The sequence below is a fragment of the Talpa europaea genome (genome assembly GCF_964194135.1).
Source record: "Talpa europaea genome assembly, chromosome: 7".
NCBI lineage: Eukaryota > Metazoa > Chordata > Mammalia > Eulipotyphla > Talpidae > Talpa > Talpa europaea.
The window spans coordinates 20,540,111-20,565,364 of NC_140074.1; the positions used below are offsets into that span (position 1 = coordinate 20,540,111).

General features: G+C 39.7%; 1 protein-coding gene across 1 annotated transcript; it reads left to right on the forward strand.

Annotated features, from left to right (window-relative positions):
* Positions 1-4,492: 4,492 nt before the first annotated feature.
* Positions 4,493-24,662, forward strand: HACD4 (3-hydroxyacyl-CoA dehydratase 4; the record flags this gene model as incomplete). Its single annotated transcript, XM_084236780.1, has 7 exons — positions 4,493-5,016; positions 6,390-6,493; positions 9,000-9,127; positions 17,814-17,926; positions 20,658-20,764; positions 23,191-23,316; positions 24,583-24,662. Exons 1-7 carry the CDS (start codon positions 4,979-4,981, stop codon positions 24,660-24,662), a joined length of 696 nt encoding a protein of 231 aa, XP_084092906.1. The 5' UTR covers positions 4,493-4,978.
* Between the last annotated feature and the right edge of the window lie 592 nt (positions 24,663-25,254).

The window sequence follows — 25,254 nt, forward strand, 5'->3', positions numbered from 1 at the left end:
GGATGAGGGGCACCCCGGGCCCCCAAATCCACTTGCTCTAAATAGGCCCTACCATCCATCACATAAAGACAAAACATACTGTAGTGCTTAAGGCCTTCAACAGAAAATAACTTTAATATAATTAGTGCACAAAAAAGAAAAAAGAAAAAGAAAGGATATAGTTTCCAAATTAAGCACCCAAAGTTATCCATCCCCTCATGGGTAAATGTCCAGCAACACAGGTTGGGCCACTGAGGCCCAAAAGCTTGCCACAAGTCTAAGGCACCTTCTGGTGGGGACTATAGAGATGGGCAGAAGGAGCCAGGCAAGTCTGGGCAGAGCAAAATCAAAATACAAACAAGATAAAGGCTGCCATTGTCAACTTCGCCCTGGGTCTCTTACCCAAATCTCTGTCTCTTTCAAGTATCTCCTTCCATGTCCCCCAAGTCCCTGGTACAAGTCTGTAAAGGGCTAGGACTGGACACAGTGCAGGTTTTCTGATCCCATGCAGACCGGGTAAAGGAGGAGTCAGAGTCCTTAGTAGTTTTGCAGGTTTTTTATTGGGGTTCACCAGGCATATGGCAGGCAGAGTTGCTGGCAAGTCTTTACTCTATCTGGGCTCTCTAGAGTTCGTTCTGCTGCTTCTCGGCTTCTCTTTCGGCTTCTGCTTCGGCTTCTGCTGCTGCTGCTGGGGTCCCCGTGACGCCGCCCTTAAAAGCACAGTCTTAGCTCAGCTGAATCCCATCTACCTATGCCCACACCCCACTCCAGGTGCCCGCCATCAGGCATGCATTCACGACAAGGATCCATCATCTATCCTGATGGCGGAAGGGCAGAAAAGCCTGATATTTTCTTTACCCTACAAAGTCCAAGGCCAAGAAGCAAATGCAGCTTCTTCACATTTCTCTCTGCTCCATGCACCTCCTCTGGGTCTTGATCTTCCTGCCTGCCTGCCTGCCTGCCTGCCTGCCTGCCTGCCTGCCTTCCTTTCTAACTTCCCCTCCCTGCCCAGCTTCACCCTTCACTTGCCTGGGGCAGTAATGCCCCTTCCCCTGGGTATTACCCTGTAACACACCTAGCAGGTTTGGGATTTACTAAGGATTGGAGGTGACTGAATTACAAAATTCAAGCACTCCCTCTCAGTACTAGGAGTCGGAAAGGGAGTACCTCTTTAAATTTTGCACCTAGGTGCCTCACTAGTTTCATCTAGTCCCTGCAACAAAGATGATAATAAAAACACCTTGAATTATTAGAGTAATCTGCAGCCATCAGGTCCTATTTTCTCAGCCAGATGCTGGAAAACCTGCAGCTTCTTTGTGTAGCACCACACTCAGCCCAGGTGAATGCATATGATGTGGGAAGGACAGGGAAGTGCCTGCATAGACAGTCTGAAATAATATGACTACTTTGCCACAGTTTGCTCCACAAGTTTCCACATGCCCTCCCAAGGGAATGAGGAGATATAGAGAGAATGGGAGGGCTAGCAGTGGCCTTGAGGATGAGTAAGCATGAATACAAGACAGGAAGTAATGCCTAGTTGTAATGCATCTTGAGCAACATTGGATGTGGAGAGTATTTTTTTTTTAAGATTTATTTAATTATTCATTGAAGAACTCGGGTGTAGCCCAGAGATATGGGTTGAGATGATTCACTGGATACAGAGTGCAACACGGGCAGATCTACTGAAATACACTACTGGGGGGAGCAGCTGATGAGATGGGAGAGGTCTGCTTTGCCATATGTGGGTTAGCTCCCTGACTGGGGATTGAACTCAGGCCACAGTGGTGATAGTGCTGAGACTGAATCCCTGGGCCCTCAGGATTTCTTAATTTAACCATTCTCATAGGTATATAGTACTAACTCATTGTAGTTTTAATTTGCACTTCCCTAATGACTAATGATGCGGAGTACATGCTTTCCTTTTAAAGTGGGTTTTATCTGCTTTACAACTTCATGAAAAAACAACATGGCAAGCTGAGAATGCAGAAGTGAGCAAAATTCAAGAGAAATTAAAAAAAAAATCCAAGGTACAAACTCTGGGGTAACCAGGAACACCTGGGCTAAAACACCAGTCTTCAAGGGATTGAAAAATTCGCTCATCAGTACAGAATGCCTTTGCCAGGGCCTCCCCAGGTGGCGCAGCGGTTGAGCGCTGGGCTGCGAGGCTGCCAATCCCTGCAGCGCCGATTTGTTCCCTGGCCACCGGCGAGGGTCCCGCCAAAAGAAAAAAAGAAAAAAAGAAAAAAGAATGCCTTTGACAAAGGCATTCACCAAGGTTACGACTGAAACACATGCTCCAATACAGGTAGAAACCAATTTCTAGTCCTGTTTTACAATATCTGGTTCTCTTTTATATTACATCTGATTTTTTTAATACCAAAACCCACAAAATGCTTGTAATCGTCCATTCCTGATATTCCATTGTTACAGGGCCACCTCAAAGGGAAACAAAATGGCCTGGGTGTGAGTCCTCATGTACTCATTAAAAAAAACAAACAAAAAAAAACAACAACAACAAAAAAAACACAGAACAGGCTTCCCCGGTGGCGCAGTGGTTGAGCGCTGGGCTGCGAAGCTGCCCGCAGCCTCTTCAGTGCCGGTTCGATCCCCGGCCACCTCCCACCTGGCGTGCAGACCTCTCCTGTCTCGCCCTGCCGCTTCCCTCAGCAGTGTATTTCGTCGGTCTGCCTGTTCTGTTCCCCACTCTGGCTCTGGTGAATTCTCTCACCCTCCCCCGCTTTTGACTGTACCCAGTGCTTGTATAAATAAATCTTTGTATAAATAAATCTTTAAAAACAAAACAAAACACAGAACAGGAACTAAGGGCAGACACGCATAGAAAGGTTAATAAAAGGTTTGTTTACAAGGGAAATGAAAAGAGGGGGATATAGATAGAGCTATAGAGAGATTAATTGGTCAAGACCTGCTACCAGTAACCCCAGGGCCAGGCAAGTCTGGAAGAAAAAGCAAAATCAAAATACAAGCCAAGATAAAGGCTGTCATTGCCAGCGTTCCCTTGGGTCTCTCACCCCTATCTTTGAACAGGGATGTTTTCTGCAGAGGGCAGAGAAGCTGGAAGATGGTCTGAACCTTCTCAGCAAAGTTGGAGGCTGGTCATCTGAACGTGAAGGACACAGTGATGCCATAAGTCCTGAAGTTTACAGGAAATACATCTGAACGGAGAAAGCGTTCAAGCATAGAGTGTACAACAATGAACAGTGTTCATCTTCCTATTCTAGCCCAGCACTCAGAAAGTCTATTAGGACTGCTTGGGTCTTTATATATATATATATATATATATATATATATATATATATATATATATATTAATAAATGTCTTTATTTTTTCTTTCTTTTTTTATATGTGTATATATATGCATATATATATATATATATATATAGGTCTTTTTTTCTTTCTTCTTTTTCATGTGTGTATGTGTGTGTAAAGACATAGGGGCAGGACAGGACACAGTGCAGGTTTTTTGATCCAGCAGATGGGGTAAAGGAGTCAGAGTCCTCAGTGGCTTTTTGCAGGCTTTTATTGGGGTTTGCCAGGTACACAGCAAGCAGGGGTACTGGTGGGCCGGGAGGCTGGCAGGCCTCCCAGCCCCCAGCAAGTCTTCACTCTATCTGGGCTCTCCGGCGTTCTCTCCTTCTCTCTTGGCTTCTGCTGCTGCTGGCATCCCTGTGGCGCTGCCCTTAAAAGCCCAGTCTTAGCCCAGGTGAATCCCATCTACCTATGCCCACACCCTACTCCAGGTGCCCGCCATCAGCATGCATTCAGGACCGCAAGGATCCATCGTCTATCCTGATGGCTGGAGGGCAGAAAAGCCTGACATTTTTTTTCCTTACCCTACAAAAGACCTGAGCAGTTCTAAAAGATTTTCTGAGCGCTGGGCTAGAATAGGAAGATGAGCACAATGTAGATAGATGGATCTCCAAGAATGACCAATGCCCCAAGTGGGACTGGGGCTGGTGAGGGGAGGTGATTCCTGATCTTGTAGGAATCTGGGCTTAGCTAAAAAGATGCTTGGGGCAGGGGCTGCTCTCACAGCTGAGGTTAGTAAAAGAAGCCAAAACCCTTGGGGGTCCTGGCATCTGGGGAGGTTTTTTTTTTAATTAATTTTTTTTTAATATTTTACATCATTATTCTTTTTTTTTTTTTAAAGGTTTATTTATTTAAGCAAGCACTGGGTACAGTCAGAAGCGTGGGAGGGTGAGAGAATTCACCAGAGCCAGAGCGGGGAACAGAACAGGCAGACTGATGAAATACACTGCTGAGGGGAGTAGCGGGCGAGACAGGAGAGGTCTGAGCGCCATGTGGGACCCTCGCCAGTGGTGGGGATCGAACCCGTGCTGCAGAGGCTGCAGGCAGCTTTGCATCCCAGAGCTCAACCGCTGCACCACCAGGGCAGGCCCTACAACACTGTTAATTTTCAAACAATATTTGCTTCCCCCCACCCCCTCAGGTGGAGTCCCCAGAAAGTTTCCTTCCCCAAGGCACCCGTGCACCAACACCTCAGTCCCCTGTGCTCCTCCCTCCCTCCCTCTGATCCCTCTCCCTCCTCCTCCCCAGCAGGATGTCTCTGATTCATAATTGTCTGTTTTTGCTTTGTTGCGGGGAGGTTTTGGAAAGGCCTATCTGAATGCTTTCAGAGACAGAGGAGAGGGTCCATTATCACGAGGCTGCAATCAGATCTCAACCCAAAAGACCTGAAGCCCTGAAAGGAGCTTCGTGACCCCGGGGGGTGCAGCTTCCAGGCGGGCCACTCGCAGTGTGGAGCGCTCCCGCGGCTGCAAGAATAATAATGAAGCTGGTTTTTAGCTTGACCATTGCACGACTTCTGCCTTTTTTTTTTTTTTTTTTTTGTAAGTTGCTTAGTGTGGAGAGGCCCCGCCCTTCCGCGCCCAGGCTCCGCCAGCCCTCGGGCCGCCCCTCGCGCGCTCCTGGCGGGTTCTCCTCCCCGGACTGCGCAGGAGGGCCTGCTGGTGGTGGTCCATGTGGTCCATGGCGCTGCCCGCCTGGCTGCAGCCCAGGTAGGGCGCTCGGCCGAGGGGGGAGGGGTAGGGGTGCGGGAGAAGGGACCTCTGGGGGCGGGGGCTCTCCCAGCGCAACCTCTGGACTTGCACCAGCCAGCGCGGTGCAGCCCTGCACTCCCTGGAGCTCTTGCCAAGTATTTAGCTCATGCAGTTCTCTCGACCATTCTAGCAAGAAGCCTCCGGTATTTCCCCCATTTTACAGACGAGGAAATGGGCAGGACTGGCTGCTGGGCCAGCCCTTCCTTCTGTGTGCCCTCTGCTCATCCTTTCCTCCTGCCTCCTCCCTCCCCTACATACCCCACCCACACCCCCTGGCCCTTCTCCAGACTGGCCAGACCCTGTGTTGCAGATCTACCTGCTACAGAATCTCCTACTGTACAGGTATCTTCCAGGGCCCAGGATCCGGTTACTGATGTAGTGGTACAGTGGTAGGGTCTTAGGATGTGTATTTCAGCCAACAAGCAAATGGCTCTGATGCTGGCTAAGGGAAGGAATTCCTCTTTTCTCCCCCTTTACTAGTTCCCATCATCCCTAGGGTGCCCTCTCATCAAGCCACACTGGATTTGCTTGCTGACTTCCTTGCCTGATGTCTCAGGTTTGACATTCATTAGGAGAATATCTTGTCTACACTGTCAGGGCCACACCCACTACCCTTCTGAACCCTCAGGGGACACTTCAAACAAAATTTTCTCTCTCACAAACCCCATATCTGCCGATCTTCTCTTTGTCATCTTCCCAGAAATCCATTTTTTTAAACCTAGCTTGACTTCCCTTTCCTGGCTCCAGCCACTAAACTGCTACGTGTGTCAGAAGAGGATCTACTCTTGCAAAACGGAGTAGGAGGCCGAGGTGCTTGCAGGCCTGGCTCACACAATGAGTTCAAAAGTCCATTTACTGAATTGCTCACAACTTGGGGCTGCCACCATCACTGCTCCCCTCTTTAACTATACACTCCTTTCTCTCACGTTCTGCACCTACCAAGCTGAGCTACTGGGGACACATGTTGAGCATATCACTCCATCTCCAGCCATATTTTTTTTTTTTCAAAAATATTCAAAGCATTTTTCCAGTGATGACTCCTATCCCTCAGTGAGGAGCAAGGTTCGAACTTTAGCAAAGATGAAAGTGGATTTTGAAATAGAACCACATTTGGTTTCAAGCAAAGCAAGAGTTTCATTTTAGCATATAACATGTGTTCTGTGTCCTTTCAAAATCTGATGTGCATTTGGGGGTAACCAAATAAAAGAGTCTGATGTGGAATCATTTTCTCTTGCTTGTTCAGGTTGGCTCATAAGTTAAAGGGCATGTGTGTAATGTGGAAAGGGTGATTTATTAAGCAAGTGTCTAATAGTATTTCCCTGTATTTGTAGGTATAGAAAGAACACTTACCTTTTCATTTACTACCTAATCCAGTTCTGTGGCCACTCATGGATATTTACGAATATGACAGTCCGATTCTTTTCATTTGGAAAAGGTAAAACTTCAAAACAAGTTTTGATTATTCATGGTTAATCCTGTTTTCATCTAGTCCTGCTTACATTAATTTTAATTTTTAGACTTATGTGAACTTCACCTAATATCCTGCACACCTCTAAAAATAACCATACTTTTCAGTAACCATATTTCTTGCTTATTGTGAAAACCAAGCCTTTTCGGAGATGGGGAGAGAGAAAATGAAGGGGTTTGACTTCCTCCTGAGCAGGCAATTTGCCCTGAAAAGATGTGCCATCAAAGTGGTGCCTTTTAACTTCCTTTCTGGTTCCGACCAAACCACTAGACTATTTTGTGCGGAGATATCAGGAATTAACCAAACGCTTCCCGTGTTTTTTTCTTACCCAATTTTAAGGGAATTGCAAGTTATTCATAAATCAAAGACAAACTTTCTATCCCCCAGCCCTTGTTGGTCCCTTCAGGGGTCATGTGTCCCTGAGAAAATGGCACGCTTTGTAGATGACTCAGTACACGTGTGTGAGTTGACATTAAGGGTTTAGTCATAAGCTTCCTCTAGTTTCCTGAAAAGTAAAGATTTCAAACAGCATTTCAATTTTCAAAAAAAAAACAAAAAACAATGAATCACTAAATTACTGTCAAAATAATATGCTTTTCATGTTCCATCCCCACATGGCTAAGTGTCATTACAGTTTACAACTGTTGGGTGACTTGACAATTTGAGCAACTGCTGGTTTCAGCTAAAAACAAACTGCTGGTTTCCCAGATATATTATCTGGGAAAAGCCATGCTGTGCTCATCAATTCTGACTAATGTATCATAGAAGATTAATCTATATACTATTTTATGTTGCTTTTTCCTACTGCAAACTACAGATAAATTCCTGCCTTATTAAGAGCCTCCAGAGATACAACCTAAGGCTTGAATTTCAGCTCTAATTATTGGAGGTCTCCAAACAGAGGAAACCACAGGCATTGGGAAAACTTCCCTTACATTTTTAGGAAAAAAAATCACTCAGGTCTTGGAAGTTAGCTGCAGCTTTGTGGGCATATTATAGATCATTCACAACACAAGTCACAAGCATGAACTTTCTTAAGCCTTTCCAGTGGGAAAAATGGCCTTAGCAGTGTATTTATTTCTTAATTATTATCCTGCTGTTATAATTATAGCAGCTGCTTATTATTAAAGAAATACAACCCCTTCCTATGGAAGGCAGCTGAAAACAACTAAGTGGGGATTGAGCACAACTTTGGAGTCAATGTATAATTTAAGTCAGTAGAGCAACAACAATCTAATTACCTGAACTACTAACACATGCCACCTTCCTTTCCAGCGCTGTGTAACTGACAGTGTTCTGGCACAGCCAGTGCAAGGCTAAGTAGAGAAGGGTGTAGACCATGCCTCAGGAATCATCTGTGAAATGGGGTGATAACAGTGTCCGCCTCACAGAGCTGCTGAGAAAAGAAACCCTTAGTGCTTGATAAGTTATGTGAATGATCACTACACAATAAAGAGACTGCAAAGTCTTCACTAGAAGCTTTTTAGCATTGAAAAATTTCATTTTAAAATTGAAAGATTTTGGGCCTCCCCGGTGGCGCAGCGGTTGAGCGCTGGGTTGTGAAGCTGCCCGCAGCCTCTGCAGCGCTGGTTCCATCCCCGGCTGCTCCCCGGCCACCGGAGGAGGGTCCCACAGGGCGCGCAGACCTCTCCTGCCGCCCGCTGCTCCCCTCAGCAGTGTACTTCGTCAGTCTGCCTGTTCTGCTCCCCGCTCTGGCTCTGGTGAATTCTCTCACCCTCCCGTGCTTCTGACTGTACCCATTGCTTGTATAAATAAATAAATAAATCTTTAAAAAATAAATAAATAAAATAAAAAATAGAGAGATTTTTTTCTGATTCAGAGGGACATTTGTTTCACCCCTATTTCATCTCTATCCAAATATAGAATTTTACTTGGGTTCTCTGCATTGCATACTCCAAAATTCCCCATTCAGAATGCCAAGCTTTAGTGTCTAAAACAAAAACCCAGCAACTACCAATCTAGTATGTATAGCACACAAATGCTGGACACATACTTGTTATTTAATATCATGCTATCATTAATGTGGTTTCTATAACACTCTGAATTCATATTTTTCTATATCTCTGTCATTTTCTTGTAATTTGAAAAGTTGGGAGCAGGGCAGCTTTTTAAATATGCTTACCCCCTACCTATTTACATTTGATCTTTCTAGAGTTTAACTGGCTACTTTAAGGAGGAATTGCTTTATAAGCCAATATATGGGGAATACTGTAATTTGGGCTATGGAGACTTCTTCAAGTTGTTACTATTTGGAAGAATAAATGTACTGTAATATGAACTACTTCTTTGATTGCATTGTATTCTTAATAGTTTAGTAGCCTACTTAGAAAATTTCTCACATGCACAATGAAAAAAGTAAATAATCCCAACTTTATTACAAAGCACTATGTAGATTTGGGTTGCAGTCAAGCTTTTACTTACTATATCTGTATTTTTAATTCACTGGACACAGATTCAATGGCTGACACTTTTTACACTATTGGGCTGGTGATGCGAGTTTGCCAATCCATTTCCCTCTTGGAATTGCTGCACATATTTGTGGGCATTGAATCAAACCTACTACTTCCGAGGCTTTTGCAGGTAGGTTTTAATCCAACTGATAATTATTATTACTTTAGAATCTGTTTCATACCTATGTTTGTTTCCATTTGCAGCCTCTCTTGACTTTATAGCAGACAAGAAGCCAATACCTGCTAACTTGCAACCCTAGTCACTATTAATGAGAAAGTTGTAAAAAAATTACCTCTTTAAAACACTGAGTTGATCCCTGGCACTTCTACTTACCACTGTGGGATCATATCACCTACAATTACTGGGCTCTTGAGGACAAGGACACAATACAAAATATTTGACAGAGTTAATGATAAGAAAAACAACAACAAAACAAGTTCCTTTTATCCCTATCCTGACAATGAAAGCATCTCTAGTTATTTCTTGTTTATTTTATCACTTTTACTAACTACTGATGGAAAGATCATTCACCTTTCTCTAATGTAGCATCTCATTATAGACTTGGGGATCACATCGACCCGGACTGAAATTCCAGTTTACTTGTTACTAGTTGTATGTATCTAAGCAAATAATCAATTATTTTGAATCTTATTTTCTTATGTGATGTGAAAATAAAAATATGTCTCATGGAGTTACTGAGAAAAATGTATGGCCTAAGTTCCTAACTCTTAGTTAAGGATGTGATAGCTGATAGCTATTGCTATTAGTTTAGCTATCATTTCTTCCCTCTACCATGTCTGTAGCTTTAGATGACCAAGCTTCTTTAAAGGCAGGTTGAAGGAAGGTGGAAAATTCACTGGTGGAGACTCACTATAGGAAATAATTGCTGGATTAGAGTAAGAAAAAGAAAAAAAGTGGTATTTTCCATAAGAACAAAGAGATGAGTTAGGTGACTATGTGAACATGTGTTAAAAGTCTATAGAAAAGGGCATTTATATGAGTATTATTTTTGCTATTTGTAAAATACACCTGAAAATGGATAAATAACTGAATTTGATAATGGTGCATTATAAAATCATTAAAATATCAGAATCTAGTGATATTGTCAGCACCTGGCAAAGTGCTTAGAACATAAGTTACACCTTAAATTTTTGTTGACTGCAGGAATGGCATCGATTGTTATATTAAAATTTGCTTAAAATATCATGAAAGTTTAAAAGGTGAAAAGAGGAAGATATTCCTAAGAAGTTTGTTAAGAATTCAGCATTATAACTTTATGGGTGATCTTAAATTTTACTTATTCAATAAAAGTAAAAAAATGTATTTATTAGGACGAAGACAATTTAAGTGTTGAAATCTCAAATGTAAAATAAAGATCAGGGGCTACCCTGCTGGCATGGGGGTTAAAGTCTCAGAACTATCAAGCTATCACAAGCCACTGCAGCATGAGTTTGATCCCCTGTCAGGGCGCTAACCCATATGAGGCAACAGACCTCTCCTGTCTGGCCCGCTGCTCCCCTCAGCAGTGTATTTGAATAGATCTGCCTGTTCTGCTCCCCAGTCTATCTCTGGTGAATCCTCTCACCCCGCCCCCACACCTTCTGACCTACACCCCAGTTCTTTTATGCATAAATAAATAAAAATAAATAAATCTTTAAAAAGTAAAGTAAAATAAAAATCAGAGCAATGTTTAGAGTGTGAGCTATTTACAACAGAGTAGTAGTCATTTAGTGAATCAACACCTAGATGGAATTCCCTTAAATGTATTTCCTTAGAAATTAAGAAGGGGTACATATCTTCCCAGAAAAAGTCTATTATTTACGAACAAGATTTATTGGTGTTTATTCCTTGTTTGTTTTTTTTTTTTATATAGAGGCATGTTTTTCTTTCTTTCTTTGTTTGTTTGTTTTGTTTATACATGCACTGGGTACAGTCAGAAGCGCGGGAGGGCAAGAGTATTCACCAGAGCCAGAGCGGGGAGCAGAGCAGGCAGAAGGACCGAAGTACACTGCTGAGGGGAGCAGCGGGCGGCAGGAGAGGTCTGCGTGCCATGTGGGACCCTCCTCCGGTGGCCGGGGAGCAGCCGGGGATTGAACCGGCGCCGCAGAGGCCGCGGGCAGCTTCGCAACCCAGCACTCAACCGCTGCGCCACCGGGGAGGCCCTGTTTATTCCTTGTTAAGAACCAAAATGCATAGAGCACCAACGTCCCATAATGCTAATTTTAGAGAACAGAAATAACAACTGAGATTATATAAAAGTTGTATTCTATCATGGAATTACTTAACTTGAAGAACAGTAAATTCATCTAAAATCTAAGGCATTTTTTTCTTTTGGTATACTCTTTTGGACTTTTTACTTTTTTAGACTATATTGGCTAATGTTAACTTGATGTTAAGAGAACGATTTCAAAATTCAGAGTTGTGTTATTTTAATTATTGCCAATATCAGGAATGCAAGTGTGTACTAGGATGGGTACATTTGTAAGGGAGAAAATAGAGCATCCTGAATATGCTGAATATATGTACATTTTTAATGCTTTCCAAAATTATGTAGGCTTGCCTAACAATAGAAATTATTGTACAACTTAGATACCTGATTCTTTGGAGTTTTAGAAATTTCAGAAGATATAAGGATGATTTTAATCACTATTAATTGAAACTCTGGTGGTTTATAGAAATATGATCACTGTAATCAAACTCTGTCCTGGTTTGATAATTTAAAAATAAGGCAAATGGGGGCCTCCCTGGTGGCACAAGGGGTTAAGTCTCAGCACTATGAAGCTATGGGCAGTCAATGAATTTGATCCTGCAGAATGAATTTGATCCTCAATTAGGGAGCTACCCACATAGCGCAGCAGACCTCTCCTATCTCGCCCACTGCTCCCTTCAGCAGTGTATTTCAGTCAGTCTGCCTGTTCTGTTCCCCACTGTCTCTGGTGAATCTTTTCACCACTAACCACCCCCTGCCCCCGCACCTCTGGCCTACACCCCAGCTCTTGTATGCATAAATAAATGAATCTTAAAAAAATAAAATAAAAATAAGGCAATGTACATAGAAACTTTTTATTCAAAGGTGACCTTTAAACTCTATTGTTACTGAGGCTCAAAGTCTTTAAGTCTTTCATTGTTAGGAGGTTCAACAAATCTGGGATCACCACAGGACAAAGGACAATATCGTCATTCTGGGATAATTACACATTTTTGTTGTGATTGTTTGGATTCTTTTTGTCGATTTGAGAGTTTACCTGTCCTCTGTTTTATTAATTTATATTTTTCTATGGTTTTCAGAATGTACATGGTGTTGGAGAAAGCATAAAAAAAAGCAAGTTCAAAGTTTCATTTTCTCTTCCCTTATTAGCTTTTTATAGCCAATAGAGAGAATTCCCTTATTATAAGATGACTCTGAGGTCCTTGCTTTAAAATAACCAAATAAAACTGTGAGGTTGTATAATCATTCTTGGTTTTCCTGTTTCCCCATTTTAAGTGAAGAAATTTGTTAAGGATGTGACTAAGCTACTGCCACCATCCTCATAGCTGATTGCAGATGCTCTCTTGAAAAATATATGGTGTCCAGCTGATTTCAAGTGGGTTGAAATCCACATCAACTCATTTGTGATGTTACTGGACATTACCTTTAGGAGGGTGCTAAGTCACAACTGAATTTTCTTTTTGGGAACTGGTCTTCCAAAATATCAAGATAAGTAATTCCAATAAGCAGTAGGAAGTATTAGCTAATTCAGCAAATAGAATCACCTGTAGAGAGGGGATATTTTCATTTCTTTGTTCTGTTCTGTGCATTTTAAAATGTTTTGTACATACAGCTTTATGACAGTTAGGGAAAGCCATTATGAATTTCTAACGTTACACACAATAAAGGAAAAAGGAAGAAAACCATTGACAATAAGACAAACTTCAGCAGATATATATATATATATATATATATATATATATATATATATATATATACCCTTCAGGGGAAAGGCGCAAAACAAAAGTAAATCTTTAAAAAAAAGTAGTGGTTTTTAGGCATCCATTTTTAAAAATAGTGACATGCCAATTAAAATAATTACATGCCAATTACTATACATAAGAATATATAGTAAACTTTTGATATGTTTTTTTTTATTTTTTTAAAAGATTTTTAATTTTTCAATTTTTTTTTTATTTATACAAGCACTGGGGGGGCTACAGTCAGAAGTGCAGAAGGGTGAGAGAACTTACCAGAGCCAGAGCGGAGAGCAGAACAGGCAGACTGATGAAGTACACTGCTGAGGGGAGCAGCGGGTGTGGCAGGAGAGGTCTGCGTGCCATGTGGGACCCTTGCCCGGTGGCCGGGGATCAAACTGGTGCTGTAGAGGCTGCGGGCAGCTTTGCAACCCAGCACTCAACCGCTGCACCACCAGGGAGGCCCAAACTTTTGATTTTTTTTTTAAAGATTTTATGTATGTATGTATGTATGTATGTATGTATTTATTTATACAAGCACTGGGTACAGTCAGAAGTGCGGGAGGGTGAGAGAATTCACCAGAGACAGAGCCGGGACCAGAGCAGGCAGAAGGACCGAAGTACACTGCTGAGGGGAGCAGCGGGCGGCAGGAGAGGTCTACGCGCCATGTGGGACCCTCCTCCGGTGGCCGGGGAGCAGCCGGGGATCGAAATGGCGCTGCAGAGGCTGCGGGCAGCTTCGCAACCCAGTGCTCAACTGCTGCGCCACCGGGGAGGCCCTTATAGAGATATTTATGCATATAAGAAATGGGGTACAGGCCAGAGGTGTGGGGGTGAGAGGATTCACCAGAGACTGAGTGGGGAAACAGAACAGGTGGTTCTACTGAAATACACTGTTGAGGGAAGCAGTGGGCCAGACAGGAGAGGTCTGCTGCGCCATGTGGGTAACCCCCAGGCTAGGGATCAAACTCATGCTGCAGTGGCTGCGGATAGCTTCATAGTGCTGAGACTTAACCCCTTGTGCCACCAGAGAGGCCCAAGAATATATAGTAAATTTTGGATATTTTTAATTTATAAAGTAGTAATGTAAAAATAGTTCAAAAGAAGCAGGTAACTGTTGGAAGAAATGACAACTGGAAACTAGGCATCTCTCCTTGCCAATCCTCCCTCCCAAATTAGCATCCATATTTTATTAGTTTGGGAAATAAAAGTTGGATTGGGAAATCAGTTTATTTCAGTAGGCTTAATCAAAACAACTTGACTTTTAAGGAGTGGAAATACTACCAACCCTGAAATGTTAATTTTGAGGGACTTTGTTCTAACTTTGCTTAGGAGAAAGCCCCAGAAAGAGGTTTTGGTTGGTGATAGAGCTTAAACATTTAGAATGTCTTAACTGTGAGAGGGGAAAATATCCACAAAATTTTTAATCTTTTCCATGAAATAAGAGAGATGTCTCTTTACTCCTTTAGCATTTGAGAAATGCTTTAAATGAAAAGCCTTCCTATATAACTGAATTAAAATGGCTAAATTCTGCATTCTTTCCTTTACATCACAATAAGTACTGCTGCACATATATTAATTTTACATAGCTTTTAAAACCTGTAAATCAAAACAGTAGGGAGTATCATCCCAAGTTATTGTGCCCATTGTGAACCCAAATTGGGAGAACTATTTTTATATTTACCAATATCACCTTATTCTTATTTCTGACAAGAATAAGAAGAGATTTGCTTGCCAAAAATCACTCCAAAGGTTTCATATTCACAGACTCTTATGAGAACTGATATGAAGGAAATCCCAAAGGAAAGTGTCTTAAAATAACCCTTTTAGGAAAACAGCCAAGTTCCACCCCAATTTCTTTTTAGCTGTGAAGCAGGTGCTTCTTTGCATTGCTAGAGTAATAATTTTCTGATTTTCCATAAAATCATGTAGATTTTCTCTCAGTTTGATTTAGAAACTGGTGAGTATTAGAGTTGAAACTATACCAAAGAGAATGTTAAGCTATAAGATTCTCTGAACTTTGAAGACTTTTGGGAATCAATATATGCATAATTCACTCTGTGGATAAGATTTTTGGACTTTTTTTTGCATTTGAGTTCTTCAGTGTGATAACTATAAAGCTATATTCATAGTCTGATTTTAAGATACTGAGATTAACTTTTCATGGGCATAGACCATAAAATATCAAAGGTGAATAAAACAGTATTTCAGAACAAGGGGCTCGGAATCACCTTGTCTAGGTTTTTATTTCAGACCTTAGAAGTCATTTTCACTCCACCAAGTACAGTGTCCTTTGTAAAAGATGATGACAATAGAGCTTACTTCATAGGGTTATGGAAATTAAATGAGATTTAATTTATATTATTCAGAACTTGGCACAAAGTAACCAAAAATATCAGCTTTTATCAATTTAAGAATATCTCTACCTAAATTCTCCCATTATGTTACTATTGAATGCTTACAATGGAGTTAAGTAGCCATCAGATAATTTGGATATTAGATTGACATCATTGGAGGGGGGTCTTCATATATTTACATATATGCATAAGCTGTGGTTTTTTTGGTGGCAGGCATATTGATTGTTGATTTTTATATAACTGGGATTCCATCACTAACATGCTACAGAAACTCAAGGTTTTCAACAGGGCACGTTTCATTGTGTAGCTCCAGTCTCTTTTGGAAGATTCTCCCCTCTGTACTCAGCAACTAAGGGGCAGCCAGGTGTCATGTATAACTTACAACTCTGGAAACCATGAGACTTGGGATATATGTGTCCAGTCTGTTTCTAGTTTGGGCAAGTCCCTGAATACTTTTTTTCTGGTGCCCAAATTCCTTATATATAAAAAGGTTGGGCTAATGTCTAGAAAAGACTCTAGCTATCCATCTTATCAAGAGCTATCTGCGTTTTTTCTTTCAATTGTAAGTCAAGAGATTAGAATAGTAGTCAAGAGATTAGAAATAGTAAGTAATGAGATTAGAAATAGTAAATTAAGAGATTAGAAATAGTAAATCAAGAGATTAGAAAACTGTGTGCACATATTCATGTGTAAGTATTTCCTAAGACTTTATCAAAAATTAGAAGATTTTCCTAATTAGCAGGCACTGATCAAATGTAAGATTAGGCAGTGTCTACGTATTTGTTTGCTGTTAAGATCTTGTATCTGATCGCTGCCAGGTGTCATGACAGCAAGCTTGGATTATTCAGTAATTATAATTGCAGTTAAGTATAATTAATTACATAAACATAATTAAATCAAGAAAATAGGGCAGTATAAAGAAAGACTGTCAAAAGAAAAACAGTTCAGTAGCTAGCTTCTATAGATTGAGAAAGGTTTGAATCATATCTAATTCCCTTAGCCAAGCAAAGACCAATTGACTCACTAGTCACAGGCATGCTGAAATAGTTTGCCCATGTGGATTTCTGATCATGTGCCCCACGGTTGGCAAGTCTTGGATTTCTGTGCATTAGGTGATTTTCTGGGACTAACGTCCTATGATTTTAAGTCATAGATTTTCCCAGTCTTTTTTCTTTGATCCACTTTAAAAATAAAGACAGCTATTGAGAAATACAAAGCTGTCCGCCCCTTTCCTTTACCTCTAATGTGTTCCTCAATATTTTCCTTTGACCACTGAGAACAAAGTAAAGTAATCTACTAACAGTGCACAAAATGCAGAAAGTTCAGAAGATACTAATACAACATAAGAAGGCACATTATATTTAGATTGGGAAAGAGGAATGCATTTTTTGAGGTTGGTAATTGGAGTTTTTAAACCATCAGTGTGTGAATTCTCAATGATCTGTAAATGCTTACTGACTTGGAAAAAATGAATATGCTGAATTTTTTCATTTTCTATGAGCTTATAAGAGGTAGAGTTATGTTACTCTCCCCCACCCAGCCAAAAAAAAAAAAAAAAAAAAAAACCTGCTAAGGCTTCTCCCATTAGATGAAGTTGAAAAATTTCTGCCTATTGTTCAAACCCCTTTACAACTCAGTCCCAAACACATTTTCAGTTCTATCTCCTAGTATTCCCTTCTGAGCATTGAAGAACTATGGCCCTCATGATTCTTAGAACGTGCCAAAGCAACCTACATTTTCACATCTCTGCTCCTTTGCTGGGATTGCTTCCTAGGTCTAGGATGTCATTTTCCCTTTCTCTTCGGCCTGACAAATTCCTATCCTGGCCTGACAAATTCCTATTTTTTTTTTTAATGAATTTTTTTGTTTTTTCAATTTTTATATTCCCCATACAAGAAAAAATCAAAATCAACAAACAATTATAAAGCAGAGACACACTATGGGGGTGGGGCCGGCAGGGAAAAGAGGGACTGGGGTCCAAATAAGGGGGGTGCAAATTCCTATTCTCAAGACCCTACTGAAATAGTGCCTCTGCCTCCTTTCCCCAGGCAGGTATCTCCCTCCCCACTGCTCCCAGGCCCAGCAATGACAGCATTCCTCTCATTGTGTTATAGTTGTTGCTCCCCATTCCCCTAGCACTGCTCCCCTCTGGAGCAAGGACCGTGTTTTCATTAGGTATATAATCTTAGCATCTAATATACAGTGAGCACTCAACAAAAGCTTGCCCAAGTGAATAAAAACATGTGTGCCTGTATCACAAGAGGGAAAATATCCTGATTCAGATAAAATATTATCTTTTCATTCATCATTTACCATTTGGAGAATACAGAAAAACAAAGGAGGAAATGAAATTCACCCATAACCCTATTCCCCGAGAGATAATGTTAATAGTTTAGTATGCATATTTTCATTTAAAGCATGTCTTTAGGAGGAACTCTGGTTTTTAAAATTAGAAAATTACCTACATGCTTAACAGATGATCCTAATTCTTGACTTTGCTGTTTCTTTGTTAGCTCACAGAGAGAATAATCATCCTCTTTGTGGTGATCACCAGTCAAGAGGAAGTTCAAGAGAAATATGTGGTGTGCGTTTTATTCATCTTTTGGAATCTATTGGATATGGTTAGGTAAGGAGGCAAATGATTTCTTAAAACAAAACTAAATTGCTTTCTATAGTGAGGCCAGTAATAGCTGCTTACATTTGGTTACTCTGAATGAGAGAAAAACATAACTCCTTTGCAAATTATTTTATCTTGATATGGAAATGTATTTTTAGTACTTTCCATAATGGGCATATCAAAGATAATGAAAACCTACCGTGGTATTACAAGAGCAAATCAGTGCATTTGGGTTTCCAGCAGAAGACTTGGCATGACACCAATTTGGAATAAACCTCACAGCTGTTTGCTAATGAAAGGCATTCCTTGCAATTGCTCCAGTACATGTTACTTTAATAAGCAAAGCAAGACTTTTATTATATCACAGTCTGAATTTACAAAGTTGGTTTCTGTAAATTCAAGAATATTTTAAGTATGGAGCCTCATCTCTCTGCAGAAAAATACACCCCCACATATATTTTTTGTGCACAATTCCAGTGAGTTCAAATGACTGTGGACTCCCCAGAATCTTTGGGGCTCAGGTTAAGAATCCTTGCTTTAGAATGTCTTCAGTTTCCTTCCCCTTCTAACACTTTGCCACGTTGTGATGAGATGAACTTAGCCTTGTCTGCCAGCAGTGGTGTAAGAGTCAGCTTTGCTCAGTGGCTCACTTTGGGGAGTTGTCACAACTGCTGTTTGAACTTTCACAAATGAGAACTGGTCCTCCCACTTGACAGATCTGGATGTGATGACTGGGTAACAAAAGAGCCCTGGCATTTTAGCTGAGATTGTGCAAATTCTGTACGTACTATATTGCCAATAACTTACTTGAATTAAAATATTTCTAAATAATGGCTTGAGCCCTAGAGTGAATTGGAATGAAATATCTTGTTGGATTCAAGTGACTACAGTTCTCTGTATATATAACTTAGTAAGCTACTTCTCCTTTTTAAACTAATACTTTTGTAGACTTGGGGCAAATTTTATGGACTTTTGTAGCCTGTGGCTTCTGGTTCATGAGACATTGGCACCTCATTTGGACCTGTGACTTTCTGATGTATTGTTCCCCAGTATACCTGGCTCTTTCTGTATTGATTTCAGTCTCAAATGAACCCATTTGAGAACAAAACAACTTTTGCATTGAGAGTGATATCATGGAAAGACTTTTGGATACACAAGTAAGATCTTGGGATACACCTGTCTTCACTACTCACTTGCTAAATGATCTTGGGCAAATCACTTAATTCTTTAAAATAATAGTGTTGAGATGTAATTTGTACACCTTGAAAGTCACCCTTTTAAATATAAAGTGCTTTTTTTTTAATATCATTTTTCCGGTACTATTTTTTTTTTTTTAAAGATTTATTTATTTATTTATACAAGCACTGGGTACAGTCAGAAGCACAGGAGGGTGAGAGAATTCACCAGAGCCAGAGCAGGGAGCAGAACAGGCAGAAGAACCGAAGTACACTGCTGAGGGGAGCAGCAGGCGGCAGGAGAGGTCTGCGCGCCATGTGGGACCCTCCTCCGGTGGCCGGGAAGCAGCCGGGGATGGAACCAGCGCTGCAGAGGCTGCGGGCAGCTTCGCAACCTAGCGCTCAACCGCTACGCCACTGGGGAGGCCCTATAGAGTGCTTTTTTGTGTGTATTCAAAGACATGTACAAACATCAATCTATCTAATTAAAGAGCACTTTCATTATCCCCCAAAGAAACCCCAAGTACATTAGCAGTCACTCCCCCTTCATCCCAGCTCCTGATAAGTACATACTGTCTCTATGTCTATCCTGGACATTTGTGACTGGCTTCTTACATTTAGCATGTTTTCAGGTCCTTCATGTTGTAACATGTAGCAGTTCTTTCCCTTTTTATGACTGAATACTATTCCATTGTGTTAACATACTACTTCCCCCCCCCCAATCTGAGAGGAATTAGGGTCCCGGAATGAAAGCGTTCCCTTCCTTTTTTCATGTTTTCAAGGTTTGGGGTTTTGTTTTGCTGAATGTGTGCACTGCCTAGTCTAGTAGTTCTCAAGATACAGTCTCTGGACCAGTGGCGCCAGCATCTCTGGGATCTTGCTTGTAAAAGAAGGTCTCAGGCATTTTTTCAGAATCACTGATCAGACACTGAGGGAATAGTAGTCTGTGCTTTAGCAGGCCCTCTGGATGCTTTTGATAAATACTTAATCTTGAAAACCACTGGCTATTCAGAGAAATTAAAAGATGGGTACTACTTCATCTATTATGTCAGGAAGGGCAGGTTTAAAACTACCTGCGGTATCCAAAGCAGGCTACATGGCGTTCTTTAATTGGTCACATAAGATGGCACCACTGCAAAAGCAGAGCAATGCCAGATAAGGATACAGAAGTAATTTTTTTCTTTAAAATTCATTCCCATCAACATTTACAAGTATGCCTGTCTTATAAAACCTAAGTGCTTGCTGCATAAAGTGAGCTTGATTTCTGAAACTGAAGTAACTAATCAAAGAAACTTATAACCATAATTTGTGGGAGGTAAGTGTTATTTTTCTGTTTACCTCCACATTTATCCATGATCCATTCCATGAGACAAGCCAAACTTACAAGGTCTCCTCTTCCTATTGTTAAAAACCTGTTCTACTTAAATTATAGAAAATATTGAGAGTAACGAAGTCGCACACTTCCCAGTTTTATCTGTGTATTTCATTATGTAGTGAAGTGTTTTCTTCTTTTGGTATTCTAAGATGTCAGCAGTAAATGTTAATGAGCTCCTTGTCTTTTTCAGGTATACTTACAGTATGTTATCAGTCATAGGAATATCTTACACTGTCTTGACCTGGCTCAGTCAAACATTGTGGATGCCGATTTATCCTTTGTGTGTTCTTGCTGAAGGTAAGAAGAGAGTATCTTGATGTCTTGCTTACTGTCAAAGGCAATGTAGTTACAGTGGTTCACCAAATTTTTGATGATTAAGTTACTATTTTTGCTATTGCTTAGCTAACTCCAGGGATCTTCCATGGCATATTTCCCTTGATGTAAAGAAACAAATCATTAAATAACAAAGTTAGAGGGGGAAGCAGCACTGCACAGTAAGTTGTCAAAATGTTGGCTAAGGAATGAGGACATCTGAGTCCAGGCTCTTAAGTTCATTAACCCCCAGTATGAGTTTTGCGTAAATCATTTAAACACTCAAAGTCTGTTTATTTATCCAAAGGCGATTTAACATTTAGTGATTGAGTGATTATTTTTAATGCATAGAAATTCAGTTCTCCCTGGCTGGACTATCCTTTCACTTACCTTCTACCATGCGTCCCACTCTCTACCAGAGACCTCTACCTTTAGATCAATCATTTTCTCAAGGAAGCACTCCTTCACTTTCAACCACGTCAGTTCCCCCAATACAGCATCATAGATCTTTTATAAGATCTATCTCAGCTGTCATTAGACATTTATATGATTTTTTTTTGTTTTATGTCTTTTTACCTCACTGGCCACTAAGCTCCATGAGGAAATAGGGTTATCTTTATTTCCTTGCTGCCTTTCTCTTATTTACCCAGTATATGTGCTCAATAAACACTGAGTAAATTATTGAATACAAAATGAAGTAGGTGAATTACTTAGTCTAAATCAATTTGCAAAGAGCTTGCAGGTATTTGGGAGATATAAGCTTTAATATGTAATAGATTCGGTATGTAGGGATCTTTCTGAAAGACATGATTGAAGTTTTTGAAAGGTCTAAAGAAATCAAGAATGAATGTTAAGGTAATGAAGGAAAAGCATATAGAAATAGATAAAACATTAAAATGGTGACATTGACAATGATTGCATAGTACATCAAATACAATCACACTATTTAGTGATAATCAGAGAGAAGGAACAGATAATAAATCATATTTAAAATTTTAAAACTTGTTTTTTTTTTCCAAGAGAATTAAATTTTTAAATAGGCTATGCTGAATCTAGAGAATAATCTTTTTGAAAACCATAAAAAAAGTCTACTCCTTTGAGAATGAAATCCTCACTCATTGAAACATTTATTATAAATATATTTATATTTAATATATATATTACAAATAAATATAAAGAGCTTAGGTATAATTTGATATTCCTTTTGTTATATCAAATAATACAGAATATATAAAAGAATAAGATAGAAATGATTTTTTCTAAAAATGAGGAATAAATAAATGCATAGAAAGCTTTCGTGTTCTTATAATTCATAATTCTGAGCCATCTCCACTTCAGGAATGCCATGTTCCTAGATGACGGCCGTGCAAGTTTTTTTTATTAAGATTAGAATCATAAACCTGTTCTTGCAATTAAAAAATAAAGTGTGCATAGAAAAATGTCTGGAAGCATGTAAGGCAAAAGTCAATACTACTTCTGGGTGATGGGATGTATGGGACTGTAATTTTATCTTTGTATGTTTCTATATATTTCAAATGTTCCAAAGTATGCAAACATGTAGTTAAGAAAACCTACTTGACTTATAAACAATGTAGGAGCTTCAGTGCAATGCTGGAACTCTCAGATGGGATGCTTTGCTGTCATCTGTGTAGGTCTCTTTGCACTCTTTCTGGCTCTTACAACTGTGGGTGTCTGGTGGTTTTTTTTTTTTTAACTCAAAAGAACTTGCAAAAGTAGTGCATTTTTTTTGCATGTATTCTTCACCCAGCTTACCCTGATAACATCTTCTGTGACCATAAATTTCATCCCATGAAATGTTACTCAAAGCCCAGATATGGAATATAATTTCATAAAAGCTCTATCTCTTTTTATCTAATACCAGCCTTCTCCCTCAAAATAATTTGTACAGCATTTCTCAGAGTTCCTCAGAATGTTTATTAAGTACTGCCAGGGGTGGGGAGGAAGAAACAATTTCAAGGTCAGTTAGGCTGAGGAAATGTCTATGAAGTTAGTTTTTTTACTGCAAAACTTTTCAGAATCTCTACTAATGTGTTGTGAAACTTCAAGAGGAAAATATGTGCAACATTTTCTAAGTTCATTTTCATTTGTGTTTGTGGCTAAGGAGACAGGTTTATCTGAGATAACATTTTAAGAAATATTACAAGCTATTTCTCAGGCATAGAAGAATATAGGAAACAAGAATTCAAGGAGTAACACTGATGTATGGCCTTGTCAATTTAATTATTCAGATTTCGTTATCAAACTGAAGCATTCTTGAAGGATTTAGTAATTGTCACAAAACTGCCATCAAATCCAAAATACCCTTCAATACGCACGCATGCACACACACACACACATCCCTATCACAAGTTGCAGAGAGAAACTTCCTAACTCCTTTTTTCTATAAACAGCATTTGCCATCTATCAATCGCTGCCTTATTTTGAATCATTCGGCACTTACTCCACAAAGCTGCCCTTTGACTTATCCATTTATTTCCCATATGTGCTGAAAATATATCTCATGATGCTCTTTATAGGTAAGTGGCTTTTCTATTTTTCCCTTTTGTGTTTGTCTTTCCCCTTGTTTTGTGCTGCCATCTTCCTTAATGAAAGACAAAGACCAAGGAAGAAGGTGAACCAGCTCTTGTTAGTAAAGCACCTAGAAGTTAAAAAGTTACAAAGCCTTTTGTAGGACATCACAAGATCAAATGTATCACTACTTAACAAAACAGTTATACTAGAAGAAATTATAACTGCCATATTGTATGGAATACAGAAGTTTTAACCATGGACTCAGCTACCTATAAACAAATTCTAGATACCAAATAAGCAGTTAGGGATCTTTCTGGTTTTCCCAGTTATATCTGTTTTGTTGGTTTGACTGTGTTGCTACCATTTCCTAACAGGCAAATGAGAGCAGATGCTAGAGACTGAAGAGAAATGTACCCAACAAAAACTTAGAATTGGGAAAATTTGATAAAGTAACTTCATTTTTTCCCCAGGATATTAGGAAAAAGACTTCCATTATTAAATTTTAGTTTCTTCAGCTCCAATATTTCCAAATCCCAAGATAATGATTACTTCTAGAAGGTAACAACTGCCAGATATAAAAAGCAACACAGAAAATGACAGATGTGAAACTTTAGAAGGGGTGGTAAGAATGACATTAAAGAAGGGGAAAGATTAATTCCTTGCAATAAAAAAAAATAGGATAGAGAAGGTTGCCTACTTCCCTTTCTGCAAGAAAATCTGGACATTTCTTTCAGTGTCCTGGCTTTGAATCTTCCTCGTGTACTTGCTATGAAGGCAGCACTATGAGTAGATTTTAAACCCATGGTTCTTGGGAGGGCTAGAACAAAGTGGGCTGGGGGCGCAATGGACTGTTGGTGCTTTGGTGGAGCATGCTATGGTAACAACACTTGTAGTGGGGAGGGATCCTATACTTTTAAAATACAAACAACTGTGTAAATCAACATTACCTCCTTTAAAAATTAATACAAAGTAAAAATCAAAATCAACAAGCAACTATAAATCAGAGACACACTATGGGTGGGGGAGGGACGGGGAGAGGAAGGACTAGGGTTAAAATAAGGGAGGGGGGTACAATTGTATGGGGAATATAACCAAAATGAAAATGCATGCATTGTGCAAAAATGAAAAATGATGTAAGAATTATATAAAATAAAATATTAAAAAAATATATTAAAATAAATTGGAAGCTATAAAATAAATAAAACCATGGTTCTTTCCAAGATATGGTTAATTAACCTTACTTACTTTTGCCACTTCTTTTTCCATGTTAGGTATGTATTTTACCTACAGTCATCTTTACTCAGAAAGAAGAGACATCCTCAGAATCTTTCCCATTAAAAAGAAAATATGAGGTACTGCAGTTCAATGTGACATTCGAAGAGCCAGGCTTAATGGATTCAGCTGCAGTAAACGACACAGGAAGGATTCTAGTGGGGAAATATCTAGTAACTTGACGAAATACATCACATGATACAATTATACTCCTCCTCAAAAAACTCTAGACATATCACAGCAGTCTATGTTTCTCACACATTGTATTTCCCAAATACATACGCTATACAACCTGCTTCATCAAAGCCATAGATTTGATACAATTACATTACAATTGTGTGAAGCTTGATTATTTTTCTGTAAGGTTAATAAAAAAATAGCTGGAGTGGATTCAATTAAATTGAGAAACTAAAGTTGTAAATCTAAATTACATCTATTTACATCTATATATTTTCACTTCTGAGTTCCCAAGTAGCTGCGATCCATAGGAGGGGAGTTAATGTGAAATATCTTCTGTAGTTGTCTAGAGTAAAATATAGACAGATATTTTATAGACAGATATCACTGTTTCCAGGCTAACACCCACCTTAAACATTAGAAACACATGGAAAATTAAAGGTCTAGCCAAACCCTGAAATAGTAGTCTTTAATATTATGCAAATGTTTGGGCT